General features: G+C 40.6%; 1 protein-coding gene across 1 annotated transcript in view; it reads right to left on the reverse strand.

Moving 5' to 3' along the window:
- Window positions 1-862: 862 nt before the first annotated feature.
- The window catches only part of kcnb2b (potassium voltage-gated channel subfamily B member 2b), a 97,671-nt gene continuing 86,269 nt past the window's right edge, over window positions 863-12,264 (reverse strand). The window contains exon 3 of the mRNA XM_086306145.1: window positions 863-6,684. Coding sequence (XP_086162271.1) covers window positions 4,702-6,684 — 1,983 coding nt within the window. The 3' untranslated portion in view covers window positions 863-4,701. The remainder of the gene's footprint in view (window positions 6,685-12,264) is intronic.

The following is a 12,264-nucleotide window of genomic DNA, read 5'->3' on the forward strand; positions in this document are numbered from 1 at the left end:
GCAAATCAGTGACTTATCTTCCTCCCCTCACCCCTAACAAGCCAAGGGGTACATGGCTACCCCTCCTTAAGCCTGGTTCTTCCTGTTAAAAGAGACTTTTCTCTTCCCTCTGTCACCAAAATGCTTGCTCACAGGGGGTCATATGCTTGTTAGGATTTTCTCTGTATCATTGCAGGGTCTTTACCTTAAAATGTAAAGCACTTTAAGGTGCTATATTTGGTGCTATATAAATAAAATTGAATTGAATGAGAACCTTCACATGCAGTTAACACTGTAAGTATGTTTTTTTTTTTTATCAGAAATGACCTTTTCCCCTAAACCTAACAGAAACCTAAAGTGTAACTATTTAACCTAACCCAATAATTATATTCCTAAACTAACCTAAAATGGCCATAAAGATAAAGTTAAAGACAGAAAAAATATAAAACTAAGTAAAATTGTTGCCACACTAGAAGCGAAGAAACTATGTGAATGCCTCTGCCACCACACCACGAGCCTTATTTGGGCTTAACTGGTTTTTACATTGCAAATTATTATTGGACAGAGAATGCATTTCCCTCTAAACACACTGTAAATGTTGTTTAGTTGCATTGGAACATGCCTGGAAATGCACACTTACATTAATTGCATCGAACGAAACGCATCTCCGCTCTGTAATAAATCATTTATCAACCAGCCAAACTGCTGAGTTGTCCACACTTCTGTATATGGAAAACAACTTTGCTTTCTTGCAGCAAATGCAACATATTATTTTAATTGGTGTCCTGATTCAAACTTTTTTTCCCCCTCTTTTTTACTTTCCTGGCCTACAATCATCATCTCACATGCAGAGCAGGGAACACCAAACACACAAACGCAGGAGTTATACATTTATTTGTTATTCTGCATATGCTAATAGACGTAATGAGGAACAATGCTCTACACAAATGTTGACATACATACCATAACAAAGTGTTCTGTGGTCACATAATTGTTCAGACTACTACATGCATACAAAGATGTTGCTTTGTACAGAAACAGTCTGTAGGTCAGGATGTGTCTTGATGATAATGCTTTCTCAAAGCTGAACAGAAAAAACAATGGAGGAGGCAGAATATACAGAGATATAAGGACAAACAATGATGCTGTTTGCATTTTAAGGAGCAAGGTAAGCAGGTATGAGTGACACAGACAATACCCATTCTCTCAGAGAGGGTAAAGACACGACGTTTCCACTCTGTACAGCATCACAGATGAATACGCCATCATGAGACAGTAAGACAGAGCACAGTCCTTTTTGCTGTCAGTTCACAGAATTAGCTGCAGTATCCACACAAACTTTATCCGGAGGGGATACAGCTGATCAATCCAAATCCCTTGTTTCTCTACCCTACCTGTCAAAATGAAAGATTACTCGAGGCTAACACAGAGACATGATTACTACAAACAAGGGATGAAGGATTAATTGGAGTACAGAAAAAAAGTACAAGCTTACAAACAAGAAGGTTACGATCTAACCTCCCTTTATTATAAAGAAAAAAAAAAGAGATGAAAATTCAAACGAAGACCACCGCTGACTCCGCATTTTACTTCAGAGAATACCAAAGAATCTGAGTTTCTGATGAGGGATCGGTAATATCACAAAGGTAACTCCATGAGGTCTCACATGAATCTCTGAACACTGAGTCAGAATATGCTACTTTGGGCAAATCGTATGTACACAGACAAAAGAAAGAAAATATGGACCACAACTGACACAATGTAACCATTTGGGAGAACCATTTCTTTTCTTGTCCTCGCCTTGTTTTTACCCTCTCGTAGCTATTCCTGAGGGCATGCCATGGGGTTAGAGCTTCTGAAGCCGGAGGGCCCGGAGCACTCACTGGTGTCAGCATGGGAAATAATCAGATGGATCAGCAGGGATCGCTTCCTGGCTGTAGCTGCGCTCCCTCTTTGCCTCCCTTAATGGTCAGATGCCCATCCCTTTGTTTGTACTTCTTCCTGCCTCTCCGAAGACTGATGGGAGTGGATACTGAATGTGGTACACACATTACTCAGAAGAAGGGAGAAATATTGCAGCTCCCTGTTCTGGAAGCCAAGACATCGAAGTGGATTTTGACAACAACACTTCTCAAAAAGTACAGAAGCAGCTAGCTGACATTAGCTGTTCAAGAAAAACAAAACAAAACAGATAATCTATCCAATCAGAACATCAGAGAGTTATAGAAAACCTGAGAACTCAATATCATTACTTGTTTCTATTACATAAAGACCTGATTTTTCCTATAAAATTAGAATTTTTTTTCTGTACAGTGCTATATGAACAAAGCAAAATGACTCGCTACCTTCTCATAAACAGCCGTGTTATGAAAAGGCACGCATCATTTCAACCACCATATGGCAGGAAATTGTGGTCGTGCTCCATTTTGGTTTAGAAAAAATAGACTCATTCTCCACGATAATTCACAAAAAACAGAAAATTGTTTGTTTGTGGCCATTAAAATTAGATAATGTTAATATCTTCCACACATTTGCTAGATTTTTTTTTATGTAAATCTAACAGGAGTATAAAAGGCCCTGGTGGTCAATTTGGATTCTTATTCCGACAGATAATCAAATTTGAGGTCCATTAATACCTGGCTTTAAGGTGCTCAACAGCATTTTGCCAGTCACGCAATACGAAAAAGTAAAAGTCAGATTCTCATTTGCATTGTTTGTGAGATCCTAGTAGTCGTAATACTCTTTTTGCCTCATATTAAAGATATAACATCTGAAAAATACAAGTAAATTTTGCCTGTACACTTACAAATTCCCATAGACATAAAATAAAGTGCCACAATTCTTGGCCTGCATAGATTGCAGTATGCGATATTGCACATTCCACACCTTTCAGTAAAACAAACAAACAACCAAAATATGATTAGCGAAAAAGAATGATAACAAGAAAGAAAACAACAAAATAGTTCACCCACGTTCCTTCCTATCACTGCCATTCCGGTTTGTGTGGCTTTCACAAACTCCTCGCTAGTCTACGCCGACATGTGTCACGCCGAAAGAAATAAACAAATATTCCAGCAATAAATTGGAATCAAAGGCAACGTAGAACAGACATATTTTCAGTCAGTGTAAAACAAAAGCAAGAGAGACGACGAGAGAAAAAAAAATCCTTTGGGTTTAAGTTTGACTGAAAATTGTTCACAATAAAACACGATAAATTACAGTCCGAGACACCACAGATATACAAAAAAATGCCTTAAACTTATCAGCAGGATTGGGTAAAGTTGCAGTAGTATGGAACAAAGGTCAACATTGACATGAGGCTGCTGAGGATGGGCCAATGAACACAATGCAGGTAAACAAACTATAATGAAAAAAAAACTCCAAAAGCATACCTACTGTCAAAATACATGTTATTACCATATATGCTATAATGCATTCGAGATAGCAGAAAGCTTGCCAGTGTGCTTGATTTGGTCCATTGATATCAGAAGGAATACTGTCATTTTTTGTTGTTGTAATCTACCCCTTTTAAAAAGCCAAAATAGATAATGATAGTGTAACGCATATATCTGTGTTAATGACCAAATCTACCTTGGTGAATAATAAGTCTTACCTCTTTTTTTTGTTTTTTTAAATGGAGTCTCACCTACATATTGTAGACTTTTCCTACAACCAATCTAGCCCTACTTATCACGTTTCATTCTTAAAACTACTTTTAGATAGATAGATATATTTATTTATATAATTGATGTTAGAGAGTAAATAAGATCATTTCCTCTGATTTGGATGGAATCAAAAGGCTGAACGAGGAGCATCTTAAATCTCGTGATAAATATTGTCAGTAGCTTTAGTGTCTGATAGTTCATCTTCTTACTGGTTTGATAAATACTTGGCAACTACAGGTGTTTTTTTTTGGTGTTTTTTTTTTTTTTTTTTTTAGAGAGAATTCAAGGTGTTTTTATCTTTCTTTCCCACATTCATGAATTCAAAGATGCTCAAACTGAAAGTTCAACAGCTTCTATGAAAAACAAATATATTAATCTCAACGTTACAGTTTCATCTGTTATTCACGAGAAAAAAAACAACCAAACAAAACAAAAACGAAACAAAACAAAGAAACAGGGCCATCATGAGAACACTTTGCATTGCCACAAAAGGTAATGATATGTTTCTTTTTTTTTTATAGGTCGCTACGATGCAACACCCAATCTGAGGGCTGTCTATCCAAACCCCTACCCCTTCTTTTTCACATTACAAATATTAGTACCCTCAGTGACTGTCTTCCCTTGCCATCTTGTGCATTGTCATTGCCTTAGATGTCCTAGTATTTACAGTGGAGCGCTTTCAGCAAACTAAGCACCGTAAAATATCTGTCCTTTGATTTTTTAAAAAAAAAAGCATGCTTTTACAGTTCCTCTGTGCATTTCCTTCTTTTGCTAGAAAAGGAGACGTTATGTACATCTGGAGGACCTGCGTGTACGTGATTTGATGAATTCTCTGTTTCTCAAAAGTGTCCTCTTTGAGCCCACTGTTTTTCCAGGATCTGCACAAAGCACTGCAGTTTCTTTTTCTGCAATTCAACAACAACACAAGTATAAGAGACTTGTCATGCCATGCAAAAAGATCTTTCGCCACCGCTGCACCCTTGACTTTCCTCCCTGCTCTCCCAAACTTCAGGCTGAGGTTGTACTAGGTCTGTTGTCCCTCAAATGTCCCTTACATTCACATGCTGGTTTCACATGTTGGAGAGAGGCTGCCATCCCCGGGTATCAGGTGGATATCGGATGTAAACATGTGGTTCTCTACTTTGTGTCCACTTTGGTTGCTGTCAGGCTTAACCTCCTCGCCTGCCCCAACCACACCTTGGGTGCTATTTTGTGCTGCTGTCTTGGGTGACAATGGTGCAACCGCTGCTCCCGCCACCTCCATCAGGTGCTTCTCCTCATGATTCTCTGTGGATTGTGAATCTTCATCCCCTGGTGGGGTGTCCACCACCAGCCTCTTAGGGGCCAGAGGGCAGACGTCTTCCATTGTGACTGGAAGAAGCCCCTCTGAACTAGGGATGAGTGGTGATGTCTCTCCCACTGGAGACTCATCTTCCAGGATGCTGGAGCTGATGTCTCCAGGAGAAGTAGTACTGGGTGGTGTCAGAGGGCCTTCAGCAGAGGTCTTTGTGTAATTGACCTTCAACCCTTTTATTTTTAGAGGATTAATCCGTCTTGGAGAGCCCTGGATATTCTCCACAGCACTGTTAAAGCTTTCCCCTTCGTCTATGTAGAGCTCTGATCCATCACTTGGGTTGACAGACTCATAGAGACCATCTTTAAGAAACCTCTGGTCATCACTGGGCCTCAGTAAGCTAAGATTCAGAGGTGGCGGGGCCCTGGGGTGTCTGATATGACATGATCTAGCATCCTCCTCGCCTGAGTTTGAGCTCTGTTTTTCGATGCCAGCTGAACAGCTTCCAAAGTTTTCTGGCAAGGAGGGCTGGACTTCCTTCATCTCCATCCCCACCTCCTCTTTTAATGCAAATTCAGGGCTCTGGGATTTCTTCGGTGATGCCGGGGCAGTCATAGTTGTGCTCAGAGTGCTCATGGAGCTTGTAGTGTTGAGATTGCTGAAGGACTGTGACTTGGTTATTTGACTGTACATTTCCTCCAGTATTTGAGCACTAAGGTGCTGTGGGGTCCTGCTTGTCCGCTGTGGACTTCCAGTTGTGGTGATGGTTATGTGATGGGGAGAACTTTCGGGTAGAAACTCTGGGTTTCTTTTGTCAGGTGATTTCAGATGGATTTCAGAAGAGGCATGCCTGGTATGGCTGCCCCAGCGGCTAGGCGACAGATGGTTCTCAAGAGGCGTCTTGTTTTCTCCTTTATCTACCGCTACATCTATCAGTTCCATACTACGAGCAAAGGCATCTTTTAGGTTCATTGACACAATGCTACCATTCCTTCTGGCTCTCTCCAGAGCCTCCCTTCTCTTGATGGCTTTCTCCTGCCTCTTCTGCTCTTTGTAGAACTCAGAGAAGTTGTTTACAATGATGGGGATTGGTAGGGCAATGACAAGCACACCTGCAATGCAACACAGTCCACCTACAATCTTTCCAAGCAACGTCTGTGGGTAAATGTCACCGTAGCCCACTGTAGTCATTGTAATGGTGGCCCACCAGAATGAGGCAGGAATACTGGTGAATTTGGTGGCATCTTCATCTTTTTCAGCAAAGAAGACCAAGCTGGAAAATATCATGATGCCCATGGCAAGAAATAAGATAAGTAGCCCCAGTTCATTGTAGCTCCTTCTCAAAGTAAATCCTAAAGACTGGAGCCCCGTGGAGTGCCTGGCCAACTTCAGGATCCTCAGTATTCTCATGATTCTGAATATCTGCACCACACGACGCACATTTTGGAACTGCAGCACACTCCTATTCGACTCTGTTAGGAATATGGTGACATAGTAGGGCAAAATGGCCAGCAAGTCAATAACATTAAGTGGGCCTTTGAAGAATTTCCACTTATTCGGAGAGGACAGGAAGCGAAGGAGGTACTCCATGGTGAACCAGGCAATACACACGGCCTCCACATGGGCCAGGTTGGGGTTATCATTGAAATGGCCAAACTCATCTTTGTGCTGGAGCTCTGGTAAAGTGTTGAGGGAAAGTGCGATGGTGGAGAGGACGATAAACAGTATTGATATGATGGCTAGAATCTGAAAAGAGAGACAGAAATGAAGAAAGTATTAGTTTAACACTGGTAGAGGACACACTCTGAATAATCAGGGCTGCCTGATTTGCATTAAGGATTTTAAAAGATGTATAAATAAAGGTCTCCAGTATATGATATGAATCTAATGGAGGGTCTGTCTTTGGTTCAAAGGCACTGTGGGCGTGCTCATGAATATCAGAGCTCCATTATCCATATAAAGAATATAGAATATGCTAGAGTATTACATAAGGATAGGTCAGAAAGATAATGGAAAATGACACAAGGAACCAATGAGTGATTAAATGAATGAAGCATTGCGGAGCTTACTGACTGAGAAGTCATTTAAATAAGGGTAGTAAGTAGGGCAGAAATCTGTTTAGACAATAACTGTGAGCGCGCACGTGAGTGTATGTGTGTGTGTGTGTGTAGTCCCATCTACACCACATGAAAGAATAAAAGGATTTTGGCGCCATCTGTTGGCAAATGTCTAAAACTTCCCCTTTCATTCATTACTTTCACTTTAAAAAATGTACAAAGCTTTACAAATATTGTTTCTTCTTATGAAACATACAGTGAAAATATTGTTTCCCGTATGCTCATTTGAACAGTGAGGGGATGGGTATAATAATAATCTTGTATAATGCCATGAGGTCAGCACAGCATAAAGCTGAGTTTTAGCTGCAGCTCTTTATCTCGATGAGGATTTATAGAAACTGATTGATTAAATCTGGCAGTACATCTAAGGATGTACTGACTATGATTGAATATTTATAAAACAAGTGTGTCATCTATATATGGCGAAGACATTATGTTACGTGATGAGCTGAATATCTTCCCTCTTGCGCTGCAACTACACATAAAACTCTTTACAATGCTGCTGGGGTTAGCTGATGTCCTCTTTTTATTCCTCTCCAGTTCAACTCTGCTCAGCTGAGCGTCTCTTCCCACACAGGTGAAGCATCTCTGCACTACACTCGGTGCAACCCTGCATCACAACATCAACTGAAATCCAGGACGTGAAAAATTAGCATTCTTTTGTGCAAAGCCCTCTGTGACTCGAGCAATATAAAGCCTATTAAAATGTAATGAAGAGAGATTGAAGCGACTCAGTCAAATAGGAAAACAAGGCACGCTGAATACTAATCACAAATCACATTAAGTTGCAGAACACATTGATGATCTTACATAAATTTACAATGTGTAGTCTGGAGACGCTCACAGTATCTCCGCAGAGACTTCATTAATTTAGCAAATATTACATATTGGCAATACTTTTTTTTCTTTCTTGCAGTGGTTAGGGGTCAACCACTTCTGTAGTCCATCCATTAGCCTGTGGCTAACAATGACAAGCTGGAAAAAGTGGTCAGAAGGCTAGTGGCATTTCCTGAAGCAAACATATATAAATGCATTTTTTTTGTTGTTGCTGTTTTTAAATAAAGCAGGATCTCTTCTACTAATGCAGAGGAAAAATGGAATCATAAAGCAGAATAAAGAAGGTGGTGTCCTGGCTCAGCAGCGGAAGTGTTATCGCTAAATGAATGCTGGTACTGATTAGGTTAAACCTATTAGCAGCTAAGTGAGGCAACTCAGGGCAAGCTTGGCACTGAGCTGTGGAGTCATAGTAAGGACGCAGATTGCTTCCATACCCCTCAACTTTTTGGCAAGCGCATTTCAGGCTCACTCCCTGCTGCCAAACAATTTGATCGGAAGCCCTTTGCTTGTACTCTTGTTTCTGAACAGCAACAAGGTAGAAGAGCAGATAAGAGCACGAGATAATAATTTTGGGGGTATACTGTGTCTTACACAGATGATTTTCTGATGTGGTACAGTATGGAGCGGAGTATATGTAAATAAGATTTACTGACGTGCAGGCAAGAGGTAAGTCATTCTTCAGAGGTCGATTCTTTATTTAGATTTTACATTAACTGCCTCAGAGGACACAGTTAATCTTCTGCTGTTCCATACTTCAAAAGCTACACTATGAACAGCTGAAAGAATGGACATGCGAGCACGGACACAAACACACAGACAGAGACAAACTGATTAATGTTTTCATTGACCCATAGCCCCGCTGTCTCACTTTCACACACCCAAGCAACCTGTGTTCGGTAAATGCCGTGTAAGCTCGGGGATAAGAAGCGCTGAGGTGGCTTGCATTAACCTACTGTTATTGAGTGGGAGTAGTTAAAAAGATCAATTACTTGGACTCCTCTTTTCTCATGATTTGCATCCGCGGTTGCATTAAGTATAGCATCAAATGTCGTGAGTGGTGGATTAAAAAACAAAGAACAAAATAAAAAAAAAGAAAGCACAGTAAAGCCGGTTGACCTAGACGTGACTGTGAGGACGAAGGCTAACAGACACAGGAAGTGAAAGAAGATTTTTCACAGATGCGGCCACTTTCTAATCTGTGGAGCTTCTCTCTGAACTGTTAGATAACTGAGATTAAACTATCTGTCAGTTCCACCACTGACCGATGTGCCTGCACGCACCTTGGCAAAACGGTGAATGCTTGTTGTGTTAAAATGAAGCAATTTCATTTAAAAGCAATTAAGAAAGTTAAATATCAAACTACTGGTAATTATAACTTTATTATATACATTAATTTTATACTCATCTATCAAAATATATTTGCTGCTCCTGATTGGCTTAGATGGGCGGTCAATGCATGGAGATGATTAGCTGGTGTTTGACATACTTTAGCTGCCTGTGACCAATCGGGCTGCTGTACTCCCTCTCCATTGTGCTCTGAATAATAAGAGCACAATCAGGCCAAATCGTACACACGAGTGGGTCTGTACGGCAGACTTTTGTTGTAATGTGCATCACATGGACTTTCAGATGTATGCAGAGAAGATTTGCCTATTCTTTAAAACCTCATAGAGTCAATCACTTCACAGGAGAGGAGTTTGGCCTGATGTCACAACATCGATTTTCCTTGAGCTCTCTCCCTTTGATCTGAGTTGTCATGTTGCTCCCAGAAAGAAACATTTGAATAATACCTGCATTTTTACATTGCATTATTTTGGTTAGTATGTTATGTGATGAGCTCACGCCCATGAGGTGTGCTCATCTTGGATCACCTAATGTGCATTGCTCTTGGTAGCTGTCTTGCTTTCATACATTTAAGCATTTTTAGCAGATCACCCACGGAAAAAAAAAAAACAGACAGCTTAGCACGACTGCACTGGGAAGCTGGTTCACTTTGAGATTTACAATGAGGGAGACGACTAACAAAATAAAGTTCTGAGTGTCATGTCTTACTTTTGGAGCTCAACTGATACATGGTAGGACTATCACAGTTTTCCTGGTATTTGGAGATAAACTATTTCCTTATATGAAAAGTTAATACATAAAAAGATGTTTGGGATAATTGAAACATGAAGCCGTCATGTGGTTTTTCACAACAAAGCAGCTCCAACTGTAGCACTGTTGGCTCCACATGTAGCAGAGAATGCATAACAACTGAGCAGAAGGTGGTTCAGATCAATTCAGTGCAATAGTTTTTATAAAGTGTCAAATCACAACAGTCACATGAAGGCACTTTATTTTGTAAGGTAAAGACCCGACAACAACACAGAGAAAAACCCAACAATCAGATGACGATGTCAAGAGGTTACATTTGGAACAGGTACTGTCACCAAAAAAACCTAAAATAAGCAAATGCTCTTTAGCCGTAGCAAACACACTCTCCTCATGATTTAATTCCGCAGATCCTTAAAAGTAATTGAAGATATCCTGGGTGGACAGAGAATGGGGAGTGAAGTTGATCCAGAGGAGAAAACATGCAGGAGTCATGGCATTAAGAGCCCTCTTGAGTCGCTTTTCTGTGCCTCTCTTGAGCTTTATCTTCAGCCATCTGTCATCTCAACCACTTCTCCTGAAATTGCAAGAATCACCTTTCTACATCCTCCTCAAGAGGTCGTCAATAGAGGCACTAACTCTTCTATAAGTGTCCTGTCATCAGTGGCAGCTCATGATTGCACAACTACAACTACGTCCCTCCTCTGCCTGCATTCGCATCGTTCCTGACTTTGAGAGGGGAAAGCTCTTGTGAGGATGAAAAATATTCTGCACCACACCAGTGGCCCACCTGCCAGCTAGGTGGAGGCTATTGATTGTGTACACATCAAATTATGGACACTGAGCCAAGTCCAGCAAGAACCTATTGATAACCCTGCCCGAAGCTCTTATGGACTAAGATCCACCCCACAAGTCCCCACTGGCCAAACCTCCCCCACTTGGTTCATCAATTTGCGCTTGACAAATTGAGCCTTTCCTCAGGTATGATAATTTTTTGCTGCAGAATCAATCCAGATGATTATGGCTATGGTAATGTGGATTGATTTCAGGAGTTGTGTGGTATTTAATCTTCTTGGTCTGTATCTCTTCGAGTGTTATGACCCCATAAGATGTTGGATGGCACATGACAACTTGGCTTTGTGCAAAGTCTACTTTGCTAACGTAATGAATTACTTTATTAAGTTTACACGTGCCCACTGCGCTATTATTCTCATTATTAGATGCACATGCAGGATGTAGGTATAATCCCCTTTGTGCATAAATTCTGCTAATTAGCAATTGACAACAATTAATGGAAGCAGTGAACAAACATGATAAGACACATAGCTGGAATATTACTTAAATACACACACCCTTAGAGAGACCAAATATAAATCAGCAGCAAAGCAGGGGGGGTCCCCACCCTTCCTACACCATTCTGTCTGGTTGAGTGCCTTTACTATGGCCAGTTTCCAAGGCATTCACCAAGAAAGGGAGAGCAAGAGAGAAACAGAAAGAGATGGTGATATTTGTTGGCCATCAAATGTTTTGTTCCGTAGATCCTCCGAGGTTCAGAGAGGTTTGGAGAACTGCCCAGCCATTACGATTTCAGCCTCAATTCTAAAGCCATTAGTCTGCAGAAAAAATTACCAAGTTCATATAGCACTGGGGACAAAAAATAAAACGATGAATCTGATCCAAATGAATTTCTTGAAACTGGTACAATACTTCATGTGTCCAAAACTGCTTTTTTTTACAATTTGCAACAAAATGAGAAAAATAAACCAGTTCAGTGTCCGTCTGGTCTACAGTTTTTAGAGACTCCAGAGTTGGATGCGTGATAATGAATACTGATTATTTTCTGAAATCTACTGAGCTATTCATAAACTTTTGACAGCTCAAAGTGCAGTCAATAATTGCAGTGGATATGACCAATGTGTCTAAGCATAATGCAGTATCACCGCTCTGTGTCACTTACAATTTAATTTGTTATCAGTCAGCTAGAATATATTATGTGCCCCAACTGTGCTCGGGAGCTTTCGCCAGAAGTCACGTTGTGATTTAAGTCACGTCTTCAGGGTCAATCTCAGTGAGGTGTCTTACAATCAGTGTGAGAGACGATCTCTGCATGTAAACATTTTATCTTGTTGATTATTTTGCAAAGCACGGCAACATCAACAGGGGATGCAGAACTCGCTGTCACCTTCATATTATCCTTGCTGGAGGCATGCAGCACGAAGAAACCAGAAGGTTCCAGCCAGTGTTTATGTTGAAACTGTGCTGGGTTCATTCAGCAGCACAA

Source organism: Aulonocara sp. 'chitande type north' Nkhata Bay, linkage group LG9 (genome assembly GCF_057382095.1).
Source record: "Aulonocara sp. 'chitande type north' Nkhata Bay isolate Kocher_YH1m ecotype deep benthic linkage group LG9, A_spYH_male_GT1.1, whole genome shotgun sequence".
NCBI lineage: Eukaryota > Metazoa > Chordata > Actinopteri > Cichliformes > Cichlidae > Aulonocara > Aulonocara sp. 'chitande type north' Nkhata Bay.